The 25,346-nt window shown below is 35.9% G+C and overlaps 1 protein-coding gene across 1 annotated transcript in view; it reads left to right on the forward strand.

Moving 5' to 3' along the window:
- Positions 1 to 25,346, forward strand: part of DCC (DCC netrin 1 receptor) — a 1,168,069-nt gene that overhangs the window by 829,798 nt on the left and 312,925 nt on the right. The window contains exons 10-12 of the mRNA XM_060310806.1: positions 10,632 to 10,780; positions 12,447 to 12,585; positions 18,808 to 18,857. Coding sequence (XP_060166789.1) covers positions 10,632 to 10,780; positions 12,447 to 12,585; positions 18,808 to 18,857 — 338 coding nt within the window. The remainder of the gene's footprint in view (positions 1 to 10,631; positions 10,781 to 12,446; positions 12,586 to 18,807; positions 18,858 to 25,346) is intronic.

Here is a 25,346-nt window from a genome sequence, read left to right on the forward strand (position 1 = left end):
AATGCATTTGATTTACCCATGATTTGCAAAATGACATAGAACCATCTATTTCACAAATGTTTCAGCTTATGAAACAGTATAGCATTTTATTAAAAGTTGAAGATATCTATTTTAAAGTGAAATTATTGCCATATTTCCCATTATAAAGTAATTAATAAGCACTACAAATGATTTGATGATAGAGTCACTGATTTTCAGAGTCAAAAGAAATCAGAGGTATTATCTAATCCACTGGGAGCTACCACTTAGGAAATTGTAGACCTTAATGATGGAAACTTTGTACCCTACAACTCAAATAATGTACATATTACATTTTTGAAAGTATGCAGACAATTTCAGGGGGTCCATGGACACCTTGGTCTTTGATGCCAATGACTGGTCTCTATCATGAGTAGGGACAAGAAATCATACCTTCTGACTCTTTTCTTAATTAATCAAGTAGCTCATTAAACTGTAATATTCTTCCCCCCACCCCACTTACCTACTCATACATATATAGAACACAGACATACATCCTGTCATCAGTATAATTATATGTGATAAATCATGCCTTATTAAAGATTCAGCCAACTTTATATGCCATCTTTAGGTTAATATGCAATAAGAACTCATTATAAAGTACCCTGTTACACTATAAACTTATATATAGTCAGAAATTCCTGTTCCTAGTACGAATAGTGACATGTAATACAGCTCATTTACTCTAGCATAGGTATTTAATTTGTTCTTAGGTACAGGTGTTATAATGAATTTCTACTGTAATGCAATATTGAAATTTAAAAAGGTAGTTGGTTAGGTTGACATTGATTGATGAGTTACTTGCATAGATTATGCATCTATTCTGAAATCTTTCCATTCTTTGAAGAAAGAGGTAACTGGAATAGAGATGGAGAGAAATTAGATGCAGTTTGCCACAAAACTATTGTCCAACTGTGGGGATCAGTGGGGATTATTAAAGACATCTTGGAAATGATGAGTGGTTAAACCCATTAAGGCTCTTGACTGACATGCTAAAATGTAATGAAGTGGAAGGCTGAAGCTCTTAACTGTATTGATTTCACATCTGATTCCTATTGTTGAACATCTTTGAGTCTTCCGTTTTCCTCTTTTTCTTTCTTTCTAATATGCATATAATGAATCACTTATTGAAAAGTGTGTAAGTTATGTATAAATATAGTTTATAGACATAGGTCTGAATAAATACACAAGTACATATATATATATCAATATATGTATATGTACTCGTGTGTGTTTATACAGATATACACACACACAAGCACATATGCATATTTCCACAATCAACATAAAACACAATATATTATCCACAGGCCGATGTTAGAGCTATAATTCAAAAGGAAAATATTAGGGAATTCAGGAATTTGAATTTATAGTACTGTTGTGCAGAAGAGTAAGCATGTAATAGCTTATGTTGTTACCTAACCAAACTTGCCTCTGTTCTCACCTGCACGGTAAAGCCAATCTGTTGACACTGGGTTATAGTGAAGGAAAGTACAGCATTTATTGCACGGCACCAAGCAAGGAGAATGGGCAGCTCATGTTCAAAAGTCCCAAACTCCTCAATGGCTTTCAGGGAAGAGGTTTTAAAGGCAAAGTGAGGGAGGGGGCCACAGGGTGTCTGATCAGCTCATGCAGAATTCTCGAATTGGTTGGCTTCAAGGTGAAGTTTTGCATCATCAAACTTCTTTTCAACCGGTCCAGGGTCTGCGTGCTTGCGGTCAGCAGTTTTCATGTGGTGGGGGTGTGCTTCCTGTAAAAACAACTTAGGAATGTGTGTCAGGCCTTCATCTGTATCTTTCAGGGAACTGGGAGTTGGGTGATTCTGCTCTGTGGCAGATTTATAGTCTAAATTGTTACCAGTTTCCTGACCCAACAGCTATTCTTTGTTTCTACGTCTTCACATTTCCTAATCATTAACTCTTTTTATTATTATTAATTAATTAATTTATTTTATTTTATTTATTTTTGGCTGCTAATGATTAACTCTTGAGCCAGCCTTTTGAGACTCAAGGGAGGCTTGGGAGACTAAAGCAGAAGCCTTTTACTTCAAAGGACAAGGGCACAGGGGCTTGTACATGGTTTCAATCCCCCTTTTCTTTGATAGTGCTCAGTCTTGAGGGGAACAGGTTTAGGAGAAGAAAGGGAGTAAAGTTTTGGATAGAGGAGTTAATCATAAACTTGGCAGAGGAACTCAGTTTTAGGGGAACTCAGTTTCAAAGTAAAACAGAGTCTTGGCACTATCCAGGAATGCTGTGAAAAAGAATGTCCCACGTGCAGGTGGTATTTTGGTCTGGATGATTAACTCTTTCTCTCTATCTCTCTATCTCTCTATCTATATACAGGCAGACCTCATTTTATTGTGCTTTGCTTTATTGCACTTTGCAGACACTACATTTTTTACAAATTGAAGATCTGTGGCAACCCTGTCTTGAACAAGTCTCTTGGCACCAGTTTTCCAATGGCATTTGCTCACTTCCCTGTCTCTATGTCACATTTTGGTAATTCTTGCAATATTTCAGAATTTTTCATGATTATTCTGTTTGTCATGGTGATCTGTGATCAATAATCTTTGATGTTGCTCTTGTAAGTCTTTTGGAGTTCCACAAACTGCACCCATATAAAGAAGGTGAACTTAACTGATAAATGTTGGATGTGTTCTGACTGCTCCACTGACAGGCCACTCCCCTCTCCCTCTCTCCTCAGGCCTCCTTATTCCTTCAGGCACAACAATAGTGAAATTAGGTCAATTAATAACCTTAGAATGACCTCTGAGTGTTCAAGTGAAAGGAAGAGTCAATCGATGTGGCAAACTGCATTGTTGTCTTATTTTAAGAAAATGCCACAGCTGCCCCAGGCTTTAGCACCACCACCCTGATCAGTCAGCCACCACCAACATCAAGGCAAGACCCTCCCCCTGCAAAAAGATTATGGCTCACTGAGGTTTCAGATGATAGTTAGCATTTTTTAGCAATGAAGTATTTTTAAATTATGTACATTTTTTTTAGACATAAGGCACACTTAACAGAATACAGTACAGTGTAAACATGACTTTTTATAGGCACTGGGAAATGAAAAATTTTGGTTTCCTTTATTGTGATAATTGCTTTATTGGGGTGGTCTGGAACCTAATATACAGTATCTCCAAGGTATGCCCATATGTCTGTACAGTTGTCCCTCAGTATCTTCATTGGCATTGATTTCAGGGCTCCCCCATTGATACCAAAATCTGAAGATGCTTAAGTATCCTACATAAAATGAGGTAGTATTTGTATTTGCATATAACCTACACATATCCTCCAGTATATTTAATCTTGATTAATTATTAATATCTCTAGATTACTTATAACACCTAATACCATCTAAATGCTATGTGAATAGTTGTAAGTAAAATGTAAATGCTATGTAAATAGTTGCCACAGTACAGCAAATTCAAGTTTTGGTTTTTGGAACATTCTGGAATTTTTTGTTTTTTTTGTATTTTTGAACTGAACTGAGGTTGGTTGAATCCAGACATGCAGAAACTGCAGGTATGTATATCTATACATATACTGTATATACCTATATCTATCTCTCTCTGTATATATCTGTGCGTGTGTGTGTATATATATATATATATATATATATGACTGTATATCTATATCTGTATTTATGTATATAAATATATACGTATATATGAAATGGAAATAAAAATAAACAAATGGGACCTAATAAAACTTAAAAGCTTTTGCACAGCAAAGGAAACCATAAACAAGATGAAAAGACAACCCTCAGAATGGGAGAAAATATTTGCAAATGAAGCAACTGACAAAGGATTAATCTCCAAAATATAAAAGCAGCTCATGCAGCTCAATATCAAGAAAACAAATAACCCAATCCAAAAATGGGCAGAAGACCTAAATAGACATTTCTCCAAAGAAGATATACAGATTGCCAACAAACGCATGAAAGGATGCTCAACATCACTAATCATTAGGGAAATGCAAATCAAAAGTACAATGCAATATCATCTCACACCTGTCAGGATGGCCATCATGAAAAAAATCTAGAAAAAATAAATGCTGCAGAGGGTGTGGAGAAAAGGGAACCCTCATACACTGTTGGTGGGAATGTGAATTGATTCAGCCACTATGGAGAACAGTATGGAGGGTCCTTAAAAAACTAAAAATAGAACTACCGTATGACCCAGCGATCCCACTACTGGGCATATACCCAGAGAAAACCATAATTCAAAAAGAGACATGAATCCCAACGTTCATTGCAGCATTATTTACAATAGCCAGCTCATGGAAGAAACCTAAATGCCCATCGACAGATGAATGGATAAAGAAGATGTGGTATATATATACAATGGAATATTACTCAGCAATAAAAAGGAATGAAATTGGGTCATTTGTAGAGACGTGGATTGATCTACAGACCGTCATACAGAGTGAAGTAAGTCAGAAAGAGAGAAACAAATATCGTATATTAACACATATATATGGAACCTAGAAAAATGGTACAGATGAACAGGTTTGCAGCATAGAAATTAAGACACAGATGTAGAGAACAAGTGAATGGACACCAAGGGGGGAAAGTGGTGGGGGGTGGGGTGGTGGTTTGATGAATTGGGAGATTGGGATTGACATGTATACACTGATGTGTATAAAATAGATAACTATTAAGAACCTGCTGTATTAAAAAAATAATAAAAAAATAAAAATGAATGCTCATATATCACTTAACTGACATTTCTCTGTAAAATTTATTAAATTATTCAGTTTCTAAAGAGTCTTTGGTTTATGTGGAAGAATAATTCATTTTTACTTAGGTTTAGACAGTTCACAATTCTAATCAATACTTTATATATAATAAAAAAATAAAAAGGTAGTTGGTTAGGCTGGCATTGATTGATGAGTTGCTTACATTTGAATAGATTAGATTATATTGGATTGGATTAAATTAGATTAATTTCATGTAATTCATGATAACATAGGATTATAGTATTTTTATCTTCATATATGAGGATATTAAAGAAACTCTACCGATTCAATCAGATCATGAAATAAATTATATTTTAAAACATAAAGTAGGAAATTATCTTATTCTAAAATACAATCCTTTTTCAGAAAAAGACGATTGGAAACTTTACACTAACAAGTCAAATGAAATCTATGAAAACACATACTGTTGTCTGTGAATGCTTAAACTAAATGCTCTGAATGTTCCTTTTTACTTCCGGTATCTATTATCTCTGTTTGAAATTGTTCTGGATTCCCAAGTACACTTTTTTTCCCTGATGGTGTCCAGTGACCATTAGGAAGCGAGAATAATTCAGCTGGTGAACAGATGATTGGGATTGACACTACCGGTATGTCCTGAATCCAAATTATGGTACTTACTGCCTGATGTTGTCCCACTGGTAACTACGCCACATGTACATTTAAAGAAATTATACTGTGGGCAAAGTGTACACAGACTCTCATGTATACGAGAAACACGGACATATATAGCAGCTTTAGTTCTCATCAGGTGTGTTAGGAAAATACAATGTTCTGATCACTCATAGTGACAATGCTGAATCAACAAAACCAAACGAGTTAGACTATGTATTTTAGGCTTGTGATTTACCATAACATTTGGTAACTGCATATAAAGCCCTTCACTTGACACACATTTATTGATTACTTTCTCTATACCTAGCCTTGTGCATATCTCTGGAGAAGACAGCTGTTCTTACTGTTTGGGAAACTCAGTGAAGGATTTGGACCATTCTCCTAACAGCCAGGACACTAAGCAGCCGTGGCTGGAATCATCAGGGGAGGAGTATGGTCTAATGTTTGTTATTGTTGGGGTGTTGCCTTGAGCTGCAGCATCCCTGTAGTTTCTTCTCCACAATGCCTGATGGAAGTGATTGATCCCCACGCACTCAAAAAGTCATAGACAGGCTTTGCATCCTCCCGCCTCCCCCTGCCCGCCATGTGCCCCTACCATGCTAAGTGGCCCTTTCAGCTTGTCCTTCCAGATTCTCAGGTGGCTCACTCTGGGTGCATGGGTCATTTCTAGATTCTCTCCCAGCCACACCCGGAGCCTCAGGAAACTCTGAGTGACATAGGCACTCTTCACACCCCTGCCTCCTTAGCAAAGTTGCCACTGACTCCGCATGTGGTGGTTCAGGTGAAGTGCAAACTCATTTTCTTCTTTGTTCCTCAAATATTGAAAACATTTTAAATTGTTTCACATCACCCCATTGTGCTCCAGTAGAACAGATAAGCAGAAACTCCCCAAGCATTGCCTCCCCTTCCTTTCTCCCAGACATGTCCTGGAAACCTTTCTTGAATGTGTTACATGTCACAGTGGGACTGATGGCTTTGGAGTTTGGCCAGTTTAAAATCTGAATCTTTTCTCTCAGAATAAGCCCTGTTCTTAGTAAGCAATGCCCCTTCACTTTAGCCATGGGAGAGCTAGAAAGGACACATTCAATCACATTCAGTTAATACTTTACACATGAATGGACTGCACAAATATGCTCTATGTGAACTTTCAAAATCCTGGTTACCTCACATTCAACATATATCTTATGCGGTTCATTCAATCTCGCTGCTGTTTCTGCTCCTTTCTCTATCTCCCTTCCATAGAAGAACAGTAGATTCTGAATCAGAAATGTCCCTTCTTGAAATGTTTGCATTGTCTTTGTGAGTATATAAGTAATCAAAGAAGTATACAAGTCATCAGTGTTTTTACTAATGTTATTTAAAATATTGTACTTCGAAAATCTCGTTGAAGAGTTATCAGCAGGCAAATTTTGAGTTTGCTTTTTTTCCCCATGGAAGAAAACGTCTGCTTCGTTATAATACAATTCTAACTGCATCACTATAAACTTTGACACAGGCAAGACTTGCCACTGTTCAACAATGTCTACTAAAGTCTCCTTTGTATATGAAATAAGGGATTTTCCATAGAAAAATTACTGCTTCATGGAAGAGTACTGACGTGGGGATACTCTCATGAAATGTCTATCAAAATACAAGTGTTTGGGACTCAGAGTTCTCCCTTTGGAAGAAAGGACATGTAAAAGAAGAATGAGGAAGGCAAGAATGACCCCATCCATGGACTGGAATGGGAGGAATCTCTATAGAGTCATGAAGAATAGCATATGGATCTGTGTATTTGAGTATATGTATCCACCTAAACGTTTTTCTGTGTACCTGTGTATACACATTCATGTGTTTCTTGTTCACCCAAAGAACCTAGAGGCATTGATAAAAAGCATACTCCCAATGTAGTATCTCCACACAGATTGTTTATTAGTTGTAAGCAATGGAGCAGAGGGCTGGGGTCTGGGGGGATGCAGGGGACCACTTAACTCTACAGTGGAGAAATCTGATAGTACCTTGACCTGCTATTCAAAATTAACATGAATGATGGTACAGAGATCTTATGCCTCTGGATGTGATGCCTTGAGAAGGACTGACATCGCTTGCATTTTGTTTCAGCTTGGAATGTATAACCTAGATTCAGTATGAAGAAACAAAGACAAATCCAAAATGAAGAACATTCTATTAATTAAAATAGAACCCAGCAATCCCACTCCTGGACATATACCCAGAGAAAACCATAATTCAAAAAGATACATGCACCCCAATGTTCATTGCAGCACTATTTACAATAGCCAGGACATGGAAGCAACCTAAATGTCCACCAGCAGAGGAATGGATAGAGAAGATGTGGTACATATATACAATGGAATATTACTCAGCAATAAAAAAGAAAATAATGCCATTTGCAGCTACATGGATGGACCTAGAGATTGTCATACTGAGTGAAATAAGTCAGACACAGAAAGACGAATATCACATGATATCACTTATATGTGGAATCTAAAAATAAAGGGTACAAGTGAATTTATTTATAAAACAGAAGCAGAGTCACGGATGTAGAAAACAAACTTATAGTTACCAGGGTATTGGGGAGAAGGGGGGATAAATTGGGAGATTGGAACTGACATATACACACTACTATATATAAAATAGTTGACTAATAAGAACCCACTGTATAGCACAGGGAACTCTACTCAGTACTCTGTAAGGGCCTATATGGGAAAAGAATCTTAAAAAATAAAGGAGTGAATATATGTATATGTATAACTGATTCACTTTGCTGTACACCTGAAACTAACACAACATTGTAAATCAACTATACTCCAATAAAAATTAAAAAAAATATATATATATATATATAAATGTCCTAAAAAATAAAGAAAGTCTTTTGAACTGTTTCAGTATAAAGCAGACTAAAGAGATATGGTAAAGAAATTCAAACTTAACCATAAACTAGATCCTCAATTAGAGATGAAAATGCTACACAAATGACACTATTGAGTCAGTTGACACAGATGACGATTAGTGATATTGTATTACTATGAAATGCACTGAAGTTGACAACTATATTATTCGTGCACACGTTAATTCTTAGGAAATATGCATTAAAGAATTTAGGGGTAGAGAGCCCGATTGGTGCAACTAAATCTCAATAGATAGATAGATAGATAGATAGATAGATAGATAATTGAGAGAGAGAATGATAAAGTTTATAGAACAAAGTGTTAATAATGGGTAAATCTTGATAAAGGGAACAAGGGTGTTCTATGTACTCTTCTCATTCTTAACGTTTTCTATAGGTATAAAATGTCTTCCAAATAAGTTTTTAAGAAATTATTAATAATCAGTTGTTAAGGTGAAAAGAATGCAATTGTCAATAATAACGATTCTCCAGATTTGGGGACTGGTGGGAAAATATGTGAAGGTGACATTGATACCGACCAGGGTTCTTGGCCTTCCCCAATCAAGCAAGGCTTTATTGGGGCCCATGCTGCAGCAGGGAGGAGCGAAAACAAGTAACAGGTTCCCTTGCTCGCTCCCTGAGGAAGGGCGAACTGGTTCCTTCTATGGAGTGAGGGAAGGGGTGTGTCCAAGGATTCGGCCAGAGGGGTGTCTTAGGTGGTCTCCCCACCCATTTGGTGGTGTTGAGTGCAGGGGGCATGCGCAGTACCCTACTTTTGCTCCCAACACCCTGTCTTTGCTCCCAGCTCTTCAGAAGTGGCAGTTGGGAATTTTTTTGGTCTTTTTGTATATCCTTGTCCATAATTTGCCCCAACTGCACATGCACAGTTATTTTTAGTCCCTTATAGTTTCTTTGTATTCTGTTGCTTGGGGAGAGGTTTGTCCAGGTGCACTGCAGCAATGGGTCCCGGCCCAGGTCCCAGCCTGTCTCAACATAAAATATGTTTCTGACGTGAGTATTTTTTTCCCCAAAAAAAAATGCCTTAAGGAGCTGGGTAATGCCTTAAGGAGCTGGGTTCCATGGAACAAATTCCGAAAATGATCCAGAGACACAGGTTCCATTCCGATCTAAGAAGTATATCATCAGATGTCATGTCATCTGAGTTTTCATATGCTATTTCGCTATGGAAGTTCAAACTCACAAGAGTTGAATTAGAGGCCAAAAATGTATATCTATCTGTCCAAAGCTAGGTGGTATCTAAGGCTGGGGGAAGTACACAGCATGTTTAAGTTAAAGTTGTTGTTACGCTTGCAATGATGAGACTATTTATTTATTTCAGATTATAGTAACTAATGTGATTATTGAATTTACCATTTACAAACCATATATTTAATTTCAGGTCCATAGGCACAAATAAAGAATTCTGCACATATTCAGAATTTGCAAATCTAAAATCAGAAGGATTTTCTGAACTCATTTCACACCCTAAACTGACTTGACCTTATGTTAGGCTATATATAGTCTTTAATAATCCTGTTTGGTGTGAATGTCATATATTTGCTGCAAATATATGGTTTAATAACAGGGTGCTACCACAGACCCCACTCGGGGTGTTACATAAAACACTGTGTATGCACCATGTTACATTTCTAAAACCTGAAAATTTTTGGATATAGAAACACATCTGGACATAACTGTTTTGGTTAAGTGATTGCAGACCTGTGTTTATCTAATTTCTTTAATGAACAAGCTTCTTATCCTTGATTAAGTGAAGTAATAGTTATGAGAGAAGATAGAATACTAGAAAGTAAAATTGAAGATTAAATCCTGAAATTAATTTAAAGGACCCAGATTTGGGCAAGATTTTAAAATGATGACTTAAATAAGGACAATGTGGTAAATTAACCGTAACTGTGCTGCCTATTTGAATTATAAGCAGGATCATGATGTACAAGTATTCTAATTGCATTTTCTCTTTTCCTTCTGCAGTTAGCAATACACAGGCAAAGGCCTACTTGCAAAGTGGAAAATTCTCCGTACTAAGAATTTAGATTAAGAATCCCACTCTTATTCAGCCATTACCCTAGTCACTTATACTCCTTGACCAGTTTCCTCAACCGTAAAATGAAATAAGTAATTTAGATTAATATAAGTCCTCTTCTGAATTTTAAAATGAAATGATTCTAAAATTTCATAACTTTCTGTTTATATCCTATATTTTTATATTCTTATTCCATATGGTTCTAAAAATAGTACATGGTGCTATAATTTCCTTGAACCGTAAAAGATGAAATGCTGTTTGTTTTGAGAAAGAGGACCTTCTTGTACTAATCAATTTCTCTTGTAAACAGTGCAAGTTCCAGGGCCAGTAGAAAATCTGCAAGCCGTATCTATCTCACCTACCTCAGTTCTTATTACCTGGGAACCCCCTGCCTATGCAAATGGTCCAGTACAAGGTTACAGATTGTTCTGCACTGAAGTGTCCACGGGGAAGGAACAGGTAGGCAAGAGAATGGGCCCCACTCCTATCGCCTATCGGAGAAATTGCAGGAGATCTGCAGGCTCTTGATATAAACCAGTATCCAGCACATTAATTGGATAGCTGACCAGTTTTAAAGTAACTGTTATTGAAAATGTTAAGCAATTTAATTGAATTTGGGTGGTAAGAGAGGCAAATGGGCGATGAGATGAAGTTAATACAAAGGATGCAGATTTTTTGTTTGAGTATATTGTGGTCTGGGCCAGTGTAACCACATTTGAACGAGCCCATGTGGTTCCAGAAAAGTATTTGCATTTTCAGTCCTTATCCTAAGGGATGATCAATCTTATTTTCAGCAACTTCCGTCAAATTGCTTTTTTCATTCTTTTTTCATTCATATGTTTGATGTTATTTCTGTCTTCTCCCCGCCATGGGACCGTCACCTATCACTTCTCGTTGTTTTCAGAATTACTTTACTCCTGAAGACTACCTTCTATTTTGCTTCTAATCTGTGGTTAGCACAGACATTGGAAAATAAACAAATTAGATTTTCAGGTAAAGTAAGAGTAAATGAGTCTTAAGGGAGACACATGAAACTCAACTATTCTATTTTGTGACATATATTTGACTATTGAGATGTTTACTTCCAGATTCTCAAGTTCATGTGGGAAAAGATACATAGACAAGTGGGTAGTTAAATAGGAAAGACCAGAAATGACCTTGGGATATTGAAGTTCTTATGATGTGTTGTGAAATTTGCCCATTATAGTGTGGTCTTCATGCTTCCACATACACTGCATGATAGATATTTTTCATTAAAATAAAATGTTTGCATTAGTTCTATTCAGAACAGTTCCAAGTTCCAAGTTATAGCATAAGAATTATTGAGATCCTCCTAAGTAATCATTCATTCCATTTTTTTTGTTTACTGCTCCCATGCTATTTAGCTCTTATTTTCACCTTTCTATTCTACCCTTTTCCTACACATGTTAGTTCTTCAATAATGCATTTTACCAATTCATTTACATAAATTAAAAAATAGTGTCACCCAAGACAGAGTGTGAGGATCATTGGGAAGAGCTGTATAATGGATCTTCTGGAGTGAACTGGCTCTGATTTGCTCAGTGACCTTCACCTCCATTACCTCATTTCTACATCTGTGAACTGCTGAAAACAATTCCAACTTAACCTCACAGCATTTTGAGAGATAATAATTGTAGCAAAGTATCCATAACAATTGTAGCAAAGTATCTGTCAGTTTCCAGAATCTCAGGTATATTTCAGCACAAGAAGGAAGAATTCTATTGTTTCTTGGTAAATTATTCCATTTTGGGTACAGGAGCAACTCTGCCTTCCTGTGGATTTACAAGCTGCCTTCTGCCTGTCAGGGTTTTGGTGTGGGTGTTAATAGTGCACACCATTCAATGTATTGGGTGGTGTTAAACAAATTGGAACTTAATGACTCTAAAGATAGCATGGTGCTGTTTTAACTAGGGTCCACAGAGTGGTTTGGTCTTCAGTGGGGGAGTGTGTGTCACAATTTAGGTTTTATAACAACTCATAGTAAGGTTAAAGTGTAGTTTTGTGAGTAAGAGTCTAACATCCAATTCACTGATTGCACAGAATGGCTGCCATTTCAGCTTTTACGTGTCTCCTGCATGACAGTTTTGGTGTTTTATGTCTCCAGAATATAGAGGTTGATGGACTATCGTATAAGCTGGAAGGCCTGAAAAAATTCACGGAATATAGTCTTCGATTCCTAGCTTACAATCGCTACGGACCAGGAGTATCTACTGATGACATAACTGTGGTTACGCTTTCTGATGGTAAGTTATAGACAGTGAAATTTGACTCACATAGTTGTTATAATAATGAAATAATATTGGATATATGTCATAGATTCCATGTTCAAGGCTTCCTAACTAAAACTTCATGGAGTATACTAGCATACATCAGAAATTTGGCTAATTCACTCAAACTGTCTATTACAGTCAAATTTAAACTTTGAAAAGGTATACACTCTGAATCAGGATATGCTAATTAGTCATCTTCAAAGTGTGACTGCTGCCCGAGAGCTCAGAGTCATTTCTTTGTGTGTGTTTCCCTTTATTCCTATAAATACAAACACATTTGTACATGTGTGTGGGCTAATTTACATCAGCATCTTTCTTTTGTTTCTCCTTCTAAACAGTGGTAGATGATTAAAAGTGTAAATGATGGACAGTCCTCCTACATATACGTATTGAAAGTATTAAAACTGAATATGAAAATTTATATTTTAGTTTTACTTTGCCTAACAAATGAAAGATGAGACATATTTTCTAATGCCATAAAAAAGAGAAAGAAATCTTAATGAAGTAGATGAATTTGACAAAGCAGTAGCAGAGGAAACTAGGGATCTAAAAATGGATGATAATGAAAGGTTGGAAGTTTAATGAAAAGTGAAAATAAAGCACAGCAGAGCATATGATATGGGGCCAGTGACAATTCAGGCAGGTGCAGAAATGCAGAGATGTGACCTCCATGAATACTAAAAAGGCATCAAGCTATTTCTTTTCAGCAACGGTTTCCATGTTGGTATGTGTAATTCTATAAATTATTGATCTTTCGAATTTCAAAAAAATGACTTTAGTTTGTGATTCCTTGACTGAGCCAACCTTGCTTCAATCTAGGAAAGCATCTGGGTGGATATTTCATACAATATCAGTGAAATGAAGAAGGGCATGCATGTTATTAAGGATAGTGTAAAGAAGACAGAGGAGTAATGTTCATTTGCAATTTCAATGTAAAATAATACTTTATATCTGACACTGCTTTGGTATAATTTTTAATGTAATTCTTAAGCCCATCCATCTGATTCTGTTATTGAAGACAGAACAGAATATTTATTGGCAGAATAAATTACTTCACAACTTATAATTATAAAAATAAAAGGAAAACAAGTGAAAATGAATATTTTACATAATTTATGTAGATTTCATTCACACACTGAACTGTAATGCTGTGGCCTTATTCTCTACTTTGGTTTTAAATGTCATAAGTGAGAAAGACAGATTATTACTCATTAATCCAAGAATTATTATCTAGAAGTATTGCAACATTTAGGATTTAGAAAATGCCTGTCCTTAAATGAAAGGATTTCCTGACTCTAATCCAACAAGCATCACTCTGCAAGGGACCCCAGCTTCCCTCTATCAGATGCACTTGAGAGAGAGCACATGAACTTCAGGGGCCCCTAGGGGTGGGTACTTCAACCTCGTCTGCTTTCATCTTTACAATAAACTCATCTCTTGTACTTCAATCTGATGTCCTCTACTCTCTGCTGAAGCTATTCAGGCTGAGGTCACATACAGATGAATTTAATTACGATTAACAGTCACCTGCTTCCCAGCTGTAAGTCACAAAGCCCTGTTCTCCTTGACTTTCTGGATGTTATACAAGGGAGATGTTGTGAAAATCAAATGTTTAATCCACATAAGCACCTAAAACATGGGCATGGCATATATTTAAATGTTTAATAAATGTTATCTATGCCAATGTCTCTTTTTCTCATTATTCTAAGTGTTCCTTAATATGAGGGATGATGTTATATTCATCTCTGTATCCCTCCTGACTCAGTAAATATTTATTGAATTAATCAGACAGTTCAGCCACACCTGTACAGATGTTTGTAAGTATAGACTCATCTTTAGGACTTCCTCTTTGTGTGACTAACTTAACATATGATCATGTGTAAATATATATGTGTTATAGAGAGCATCAGATTTCCTATAAGGCCAGAGAAATTCTTACCATAAAAAATTTATATTGGGACTATAGAAAAATGGAATAAAAGCAAAAATAAGATGCAAATAACTTTTTTTCTTAATTAATTATCCCCAAAGTATCCATGTTATGCTAAGATGCTTGTAAAGGTTTTATTCTGAGGAGCTGTCATCTCTAAGTTAGCTCTGTTTTAATTGTTTTTCTGGGAAGAAACACGTTTTTGTTCAGATTCCTCCACCTAGTATATCATTAGTTTACAGCGTTCCACTTCTTCAAACCGTTGGGGTTGTAGAGCATCAAGCCAGACAGCCTAATATTTAGTGTAGACTGTAAGTAGTTTTGCCAGTTTGTTCTTAAGCACTGTCTCTGGAACCAGTTGACATGAATAGGTTACTAACAGATTTTATGAATTAATCAACATTTATTGGTGCCCGTGCCAACTTGCCCTGTGTTCAAAAGCAGAGGGACCAAATTTTATAGGCAAGCTTAGCTATAGGAATGTGCTTCTTACTGTTATCGCTAATATTTATTGAGTACTTATTAGTGCAAGGCCCTGCTCCACACACTTCACAACACTGTATTTTTCCCTACTTTACAGATGTCAAAACTAAGGTAGAGGTCACAAAAGCTAGTAAGCAGCAGAGCCAGGTCATATAAGCAAGTAAAGAAGGGGGATTCAGTGTGGAAATATATTGTTTCTCTTATTCTATAATAAATGTCTCATATTAGGTCCTTCAAGAAAAAAGCTCAGGGCTACATATAAATTCTTTCAATCCACAAATTATGTGTACAGGACAGCACACACTTGCTAAGGGGAGGAATTCAAGTGACTATATGTACGATTCATTTACAAGTTTGAGAACTTAATCTACTCTACAGAATGCTTCATCACCATGTGATTAAACCAGCATGCTCCACCACATTGAGAGGAGTTTCCAGACCAAATGCCTCTGATTGGCTTTAATGAACCTATTGTAATTGATAAATTACTTGACATTTCGAAGAGAAAAGCAATGAACTATGTCCTTCCCCTCTGCCTCATGAAACAATGAAGCGTTGTCAAATAAGACAAATAAAGAAAGTCCCAATAGATAAACGTGGATTCCACTCACTTCCACCAAGCATCTAATCCTATCTATTGTATCTATTTATTTGTAAATAGTACGGAAATTGATAGTAAGAAGAAGAGAATAATAACTAAAAATACTGTAGAAAAACACCGTCCACTTTTTTTCCTGACTGTGTAAGGCAAGAATAGCCAGTGTGCCATCTGTGAAAAGTAGGAGAAATTTATATTGTAAAAAACTAGGCAAAATTCATTAACACCGTTGTTACAGTCCACCTTTGGGACTTGATGGCTTTAAATTCCTAATATGGAAAATTATCAAATTGTGGTAGTTTATTATTGTTCTTATATATTCTTGGCTTTCTGAAATGAGGAGTTAAATGCCATTTATAAACTTTCATTAAAGTGAGATTTAAGGGTTACTTATCAACTAGCACAGTACCTAGAACAAAATGTATGATAAATTTAAATACCTTCTCTTTCCTCCAGTATTCTGTGTTTTCATATTATTTAATTGGTCAAAAGTGTGTGTAATATGATTAGTAAAGTATAATATGATATAAATGTTAGAATATCATATGAAACCTAAACTAGAAATATTTTTCATCAGTAAGAAGTGATTTATTATCACCTAATATTAAGACATTATTCCCAATCTTTGCTTTTAAAGAATATATTTTTCAGAAGCTGTGCAATTATATGATTTAGAACATAGCTTTTTTTTTTCAGTTTGTACCTGTTTTAATTTTTACTGCTTTACAGAGTGATTTGAATGTGGGTCATATTAAATTCTTCCTCATTGTGAGAACATCAGTTTTTTTTTAGTTCTTCTGATCACACAAATTATTTTTATTTCCAGCCTATCTTTAATCTTTTCTTGGTACAGTCACTTTAGAAAACTTTGTATCTATTAAAACTTAACATATGTTTAACCCTCATAGGGGGTCCCCCACCACCAGTATTTCCACTCCTAGGTATAAATGAATGAAGGAAATGAGTGCAGTTGTCCAGCAGAAGACACAAACTAAAATTTTCATAGCAGCTTTATTCTCATAACTCCAAACTAGAAATTGATCCAAATGCCATTCATCAGTAGAACAGATAAATATAAATTAGAATAATTGTACATTGTAATACTATGGAGCAACAAAACAAAACAAAAAACTATTGCTACATGCAACAATATGAATGGATCTCAAGAAGTAAGCGAAAGAAGCCAGCCTCTGGGAAAGAGAACACACAACTATAGTTTTGCTTTTAGTAAGCTCAAAATAAACTAATCTGTGGAGTTAGAGGTGATAATAAGTAGTGGTTACTATCAGAAAGATACTGACTAAGAAGGGACACAGTGAGCTTTCCAGGTTATTGAAAATGTTCTATATCTTGATCTAGGTGGTGTTTAAATGGGGATGTACACACACACACACACACACACACACACACACCACTTTATCCAGTCATACATTCAAGTTTATGCACTTTCCTATATGTTATACCTTAATTTAAAAAATAAAATTGCAAAATTATAAACTTTTTTTATTGTGACCAAATTTGTTGACTGAAACTCTAAATATGAAAAATATTTTATTGTAATCTTATAGTCTTTCTATTAATTGATTCATTCAATATATATTTGCTGAGTGTGCCCCATGTGCTTAACACACATCAATATTGGGGATGCAGCATCAAAAGGACAAAAATCCTGGTTCCTGTGAAGGTTATATTCTGTATTTGATAAGAAAACCATAGCAGAATTAAATGAAATTAAAAAATAAAGTCTATCTCCTAAATAATGAAATATGTTTTGAAAGAATGCTTGTTGACCTAATTCATGAAAAACAAGCTCTGATAAACATTTTACCACACGTTACATTGCTAATAACCTTTATCAAGTACTAACAAAATAAGTGACTATAATTCCTATCATGTTTATCACTTATTCATCAAAGTCAAACAAAATGAGTGATTATAATTCCTATCATGTCCAGAAAGGTCCAGGAGCTAATATTTAAGTAAGTATCCACTTGTTCATTTAATTTTTGAGTCAGTAAATATTAATTGAATGTCAGTTTGGAGGATTTAAAGATTAATCAGGCATATATCATGCCCTCATAGTGATTACTTTTGAGAAGGCAAAATCAGAGTAGGAGTTAAATAAATTCAGGGTAAATATAAGCACCCCAGGAAAACAGATTATTGTCCAAGTTCAAATTAAAGAAGAGGGACATAACAAAAATGGCCCTTAAATTTTTGAAGATGCTGAAAGCCTTTCTCCTCTATTAAATTTGTAAATTTGTCATGAAAAAAGATAAGGAATACTCTGATTTATATATATTAAGCATTTACTGAATGCTACTTATATGACTGTTGTGGGGCAGAATTATTTATTTATTTATTTATTTATTTATATGATTCATCCAAGACATCTAGAATAGTACTTGAGATATTACAGTCATTCAGTGAATGGCTATCATTGAATTACTAACTTGATAGAATATTCACTTTTTGATATAGTAAATATCCATTAGAAGTATTATAAAGAAAGCTGTATATGTTCTTCCTCCTTCCATGAAGGATTGGAACAATCAAAATGCAAGTAAGAGAAGCAAAATACCTAGAAAACCCACGAAGAAAAATAAATTGCTCCTTTGTTAATAGAATTGGCTCACCAAATGCTCTCTGGTAACCTGCTTGCATCTATGACACAGAGATTTAATTACAAAGTGTGAGAAAAAGAAAAGGGATGTATTTCTTCTTTTCACTTTTTAAGGGATAATAAAGGTTGCATTTAAAAAGATTAAGCAACAAGAGTGACCGTTAGAGTGACATATTTCATCATAAAACTGTGGAGGTCCTGAAATGCACAATATCTTAAGCCCTTAAACCACTCTAGGAAATCTCCCGTGTGTTTTTATTGGTTCCTCTGGGAAGGTTATCACTGGAAAGCTGTAATTAAATGGCAGTATTTAGTATCATGGCAGGTGCTTTTTGCCTAAGAGTTTTGGGGGCTCCCTAGATGGATAACTGGGCCACTAAGTGAGAAAAACAAATGCAGTCATTTTTCATCTCTCCAGGAAAATTTTGAAGTGCCTGGAATTACCTACCTGATTATCCTTATGAACAGTGAAAAAGACATGCTTTCTCTTTTCACAGAGGGTTGGAGTTTCTCTTTCGTGACTTTGGCAATAACGATCTCACCTTGTTTTATTTCTTCTAGTGCCAAGTGCCCCGCCTCAGAATGTCTCCCTGGAAATAGTTAATTCAAGGGTGAGTTGTGGAAATGTTTACTACTTCATTACCAATACCTGTGTAACTTTCAATCACCCATCCACTGCTTGGGGTGGATGGTGGCTTCCATGTGAGGAAATGTTCCAGAACAACACAGTGAGTGGCATTAATCCCACATCTTCCACCACACTTGAATGAATTAAATGAAGGAGTTGTTTGCTTCTAGTACACTTGATTTTATAAATGTTATCATGATTAAAGGCTATTCCATCAGGTAACAAAGTTGTCTATTTACCTATACTTATCAGTACAGTAAGTCCCCCACATAACAAACCTTCAAGTTGCGAACTTTCAAAGATGCGAACATGCCTCTGTGTGCCAGCTGTTGTACTGTACTACTGTACTTTTCAGGGTACTGTACTGTAAGATTAAAAATGTGTTCTTTATTTTTTGTGTTTGCTTTTTTATGTATTATTTGTGTGAAAAGTATTACAAACCTATTACAGTATAGTACTATGTAGCCGATTGTGTTCGTTGGGTACCTAGGCTAACTTTGTTGGACTTATGAACAAATTGGACTTTTGAATGCGCTCTCAGAATGGAACTCATTTGTATGTGGGGGACTTACTGTATAGGACATAATGTGCTAGATGGAACAATTGAATGTAGGAATGAAAAAAGTAATTACAAGAGTTGGGATAAAGAGAGACTTTGTTTCCTGGTAGATTTAATTTGAATTGAATATTTCATCCTCATTCCTCTTCTTCTCTTATAAATATAGACATGGAAGGCTGTTCTTGAGGTCTGATAAGGTTATCTGTATGAAGCAGTATTAATCAGTGATTAATGTTTTACTGGCCTGAAAAGTTGATACAACTTTCAAAAGGGTTTAAATTAGGCTGGGTGTAGCTGAAGATAAGGAGTTAATGCCAGAATCAGTTTTCTAGAAATATCTCCTTTTTCAAGTGTGTCTCACTCAGCATTGGAAAGAAGCGAAAACCACACAGTAGAGGAAAGCAAAAGTAAGATTGGCCTGGCTTGCCTCTGTCATCATCTGGTTGTGTGTGCTTAGCGAAATAATTTCACTCTCCCTGGGTCTCAGTGAGGAGACTAGCCTAACCGGTCTCCAAGCTCTAGAAGATGACAGGAAAATCATATGTGTCTCAGAGAAAGTCATACTCTGATTTTTAATCCTAGCTTCCTCTTCTAGTAACTGTATACGATGTCAGAAAAGTTTCGAACCTCAGTAAACTTCAGTTTCTCTATATTCATACAGTGTGCATGTTAATCCCTCCCTTATTGATTTGTCATGAGGAAGTAGTAATATAGCATATGCAAAGGATCTAACTTAGCATCAGTAGCTATTACTTCACTCAATGTACAATTTCTTGCCATATTTTGCAAAAGTCTCTGACGAAGCCATATTTTGTGATTTTGATCAGATTTACCTCTGTCAAACGAGTTTACCTTTTGGAGCTAGTGAAATGTCTCTTAAATGGTTATCCTCTTATAATTTTAGGCACTAATTGGATAAGAATGAATGAAACAAATTTAAACTTAGAAGGGAGAAAAATAAATGAACTAAGGGAAGAAAAATGAGCTAAAGGAAAATAACGAGAAATAGACATCACCCTAAAAATGACATTATTATTTACAACATTAAATATTTTACAGATGTTTACAGCTATTCTAGTTAACAGGTTGCCAAATCAAAGTCAAGTAGATTTTTATAATTATTGTAGGTTGCTAATGAATGAAACTGGGAGACCATATTGTAGTTTCTCTTGTTTTAATGACTCATTTTTATTAGAGTTTCACCCGATCTACATCTTTCCTTCAGGACAGAACATAGAAATTGATATAAGCTATTTTGTGTGTGTATGCTCGTATCCCATAAAAAGTCTACTTTAGCAAAGGATGAATGTTTTCTTCTGGAATGTGAATAAGGCATTATTGAATGACCCTGGTTGCTGACTGTCTTTGAATATGAATTTATTACCCTCCTGTAGGAGGGAATTCCTGGATTGCAAAATTGACTTTTTCGACTGATATATATATATATATATATATATATATATATATACACACACACACACACACACACATACACATAATCAAATATCACAGGCCTTGCTCTTCTAAAATCTGCAGTGTTTGCAGCAACCAAATATTAACACCCCTGCTTCTATCTTCCTGAAGTTATCTGTGTAATGTTGCACTACCAGAAAATTTAACTTGTTCATTAGCTTTTCAGAATGAATACAGCAGGCCCAGGCACTAGAAAGCTTCTTGCTCTCCTCTCCCTCCCTCTGTTATCTTCTTTCCTAGCTTTTCAGGCATTATAAATTATTTTTCTTGGATTGTTACCAAGAGGAAAGGAACTGGATGATCAAAGCACTGTTTTATCATTCCCAATATGTTGATGCAGAGAAAAACAATAATATGATATTTTTATATTTGTCTCTTGTTTGAAACAAAAGAAAAGCTCTCAAATATACTAATATTTGCCCCAGATGATTACCACTTTAAGGAAGAAATTTGTAAAGAAAGAAACATTGTAGTTGAATAGTGTTGTATTCTTTTAGACTAATAGAATTATGACTTTAATGTTATTCATTTACTTGGAATTTTTATTTAATATAGAAGGAACAGTCATATTTTAAGTTCTTATTCTATATCATATCTGTAATTATGGAATATAATTGACCATTTTATTGACAGTCAATGAGAAAATTTCTTGGTATTTGCACACAGATGGCTAGGATTTCTGTACATAGAACCGAGAAGTGAATACAGGTATAAAATTATCATTTATATATATATTATTTATTTTTTTTTTTTGTGGTACGTGGGCCTCTGAAAAAGGCCCTGAAAAAAAAAAAAGGATTTTTTTTTTTCAGTTAAGCTTTGACGGTTAAAGAAATAATTTATTTCTTTTTTTAATTAATTTTTTCTTGGAGTATAGTTGATTTACAATGTTGTGTTAGTTTCTGCTGTACAGCAAAGTGAATCAGTTATACATATACATACATATACAGGAAGGACTTTGACTGAGGTCTCTGTCTTCTGTCATTGGGCTAGTGATAATTCTCTTATCAACAGAAGTGACAGGGCTTCCCTGGTGGCGCAGTGGTTGAGAGTCCGCCTGCCGATGCAGGGAACACGGGTTCGTGCCCCGGTCTGGGAAGATCCCACATGCCGCGGAGCGGCTGGGCCCGTGAGCCATGGCCGCTGAGCCTGCGCATCCGGAGCCTGCGCGTCCGGAGCCTGCGCTCCGCAACGGGAGAGGCCACAACAGTGAGAGGCCCACGTACCGCAAAAAAAAAAAAAAAAAAAAAAGTGACAGCCAAGCAGATAGCTGAGTGAGGCTTTTGCATTTGGTTCCCACCTGGGATATTCACTTGGTAGCCACTGTGAGCAAAATAGTCAACATAAGGAGAAGAGGAGAAACTGGAAGAAGTAAAAACAAAGAGCCAGTTGAATTATGATGTTAATGTGCAGGTCTTCTGTTTTTCTGGCGGGGGCATGCCTTGTTTTTTTTTTATTCTGTAATTGGGGTTGTCTTCTCTTGGCTGTGCAGAGAGCACTTACATTAACAGTTTCCTGCTGTCTGGCAACCTCACCTCTCAGAAACTGCACAGTTCGTGTAGGTGTTCTGGAACCACTTCTACTGTCACACCATGATTCTTATAAATGTTAATCTCCCTCTTTTGTGTTGTATAAAGTCCTTAGATAGCTCATGAAAAATATTTTTTGTTTGTTTGTTTCTCTCTGAATCATCCTAAATCCTTCGTAAAATACACTTTGGCCACTGAGTTACTTGGAACTGGAGCTCTGAGTCCTCCGCTTACAAATGTGGTAGATTTCTCAAATTTAATGTAGAGAAGGAGGAGACATAGGAGAACTTAGATGATTGATTCCGTGTAAAGATAAATTAGAAGCTGGCATTTACAATAATATTTACACTCGCAAACTTCACACTGTTATTTGTATTCAGTCATAATATACAGAACATTTTTTTTAACATTATTATTGGAGTATAATTTCTTTACAGTGGTGTTAGTTTCTGCTTTATAACAAAGTGAATCAGTTATACATATATCCCCATATCTCTTCCCTCTTGCATCTCCCTCCCTCCCACCCTCTCTATCCCACCTCTCTAGCTGGTCACAAAGCACCAAGCTGATCTCCCTATGCTATGTGACTGCTTCCCACTAGCTATCTATTTTACATTTGGTAGTGTATATATGTCCATGCCACTCTCTCACTTCATCCCAGCTTACCCTTCCTCCTTCCACTGTCCTCAAGTCCATTCTCTAGTAGGTCTGCATCTTTATTACCATCTTGCCCTAGGTTCTTCATGACCATTTTTTTTTTTTTGAGATTCCATATATGTTAGCATACGGTATTTGTTTTTCTCTTTCTGACTTACTTCACTCTCTATGACAGACTCTAGTCCATCCACCTCACTACAAATAACTCAGTTCTGTTTCTTTTTATGGCTGAGTAATATTCCATTGTATATATGTGCCACATCTTCTTTATCCATCCATCGACGGACACTTAGGTTGCTTCCATGTCCTGGCTATTGTAAATAGAGCTGCAATGCACATTGTGGTACATGACTCTTTTTGAATTATGGCTTTCTCAAGGTATATGCCCAGTAGTGGGATTGCTGGGTCGTATGACAGTTCTATTTTTAGTTTTTTAAGGAACCTCCATACTGTTCTCCATAGTGGCTGTATCAATTTACATTCCCACCAACAGTGTATGAGGGTTCCCTTTTCTCCACACCCTCTGCAGCATTTATTTTTTCTAGATTTTTTCATGATGGCCATCCTGACAGGTGTGAGATGATATTGCATTGTACTTTTGATTTGCATTTCCCTAATGATTAGTGATGTTGAGCATCCTTTCATGCGTTTGTTGGCAATCTGTATATCTTCTTTGGAGTAATGTCTATTTAGTTCTTCTGTCCATTTTTGGATTGGGTTATTTGTTTTCTTGATATTGAGCTGCATGAGCTGCTTGTATATTTTGGAGATTAATCCTTTGTCAGTTGCTTCATTTGCAAATATTTTCTCCCATTCTGAGGGTTGTCTTTTCGTCTTCTTTATGGTTTCCTTTGCTGTGCAAAAGCTTTGAAGTTTCATTAGGTCCCATTTGTTTATTTTTGTTTTTATTTCCATTTCTCTAGGAGGTTGGTCAAAAAGGATCTTGCTGTGATTTATGTCATAGAGTGTTCTGCCTATGTTTTCCTCTAAGAGTTTGATAGTTTCTGGCCTTACATTTAGGTTTTCAATCCATTTTGAGTTTATTTTTGTGTATGGTGTTAGGGAGTGTTCTAATTTCATTCTTTTACATGTAGCTGTCCAGTTTTCCCAGCACCACTTATTGAAGAGGCTGTCTTTTCTCCATTGTATATTCTTCCTCATTTATCACAAATAAGGTTACCATATGTGCATGGGTTTATCTCTGGGCTTTCTTTCCTATTCCATTGATCTATATTTCTGTTTTCATGCCAGTACCATACTGTCTTGATTACTGTAGCTTTGTAGTATAGGCTGAAGTCCGGGAGCCTGATTCCTCCAGCTCCGTTTTTCTTTCTCAGGATTGCTCTGGGTGTTCGGGGTCTTTTGTGTTTGCATACAAATTGTGAATTTTTTTGTTCTAGTTCTGTGCAAAATGCCACTGGTAGTTTGATAGGGATTGCATTAAATCTGTAGATTGCTTTGGGTAGTAGAGTCATTTTCACAATGTTGATTCTTCCAATCCAAGAACATGATATATCTCTCCATCTATTTGTATCTTCTTTAATTATTTCATCAGAGTCTTATAATTTTCTGCATACAGGTCTTTTGTCTCCTTAGGTAGGTTTATTCCTAGGTATTTTATTCTTTTTGTTGCAATGGTAAATGGGAGTGTTTTCTTAATTTCACTTGCAGATTTTCCATAATTAGTGTATAGGAAAGCAAGAGATTTCTGTGCGCTAATGTTGTATCCTGCAACTTTACCAAATTCATTGATTAGCTCTAGTAGTTTTCTGGTAGCATCTTTAGGATTCTCTATGTAGAGTATCATGTCATTCCAATTTGGATTCCTTTTATTTCTTTCTCTTCTATGATTGCTGTGGCTACAACTTCCAAAACTATGTTGAATAAGAATGGTGAGAGTGGGCAGCCTTGTCTTGTTCCTGATCTTAGTGGAAATGGTTTCAGTTTTTCACCATTGAGGACGATGTTGGCTGTGCGTTTGTCATATATGGCCTTTATTATTTTGCGGTAAGTTCCCTCTATGCCTACTTTCTGGAGGGTGTTTTTTCATAAATGGTGTTGAATTTTGTCGAAAGTTTTCTCTGCATCTAGTGAGATGATCATGTGCTTTTTCTCCTTCATTTTGTTAATATGGTGTATCACATTGATTGATTTGCGTATACTGAAGAATCCTTGCATTCCTGGGATAAACCCCACTGGATCATGGTGTATGATCCTTTTAATGTGCTGTTGGATTCTGTTTGCTAGTATTTTG

This window comes from Globicephala melas, chromosome 13 (assembly GCF_963455315.2).
Source record: "Globicephala melas chromosome 13, mGloMel1.2, whole genome shotgun sequence".
NCBI lineage: Eukaryota > Metazoa > Chordata > Mammalia > Artiodactyla > Delphinidae > Globicephala > Globicephala melas.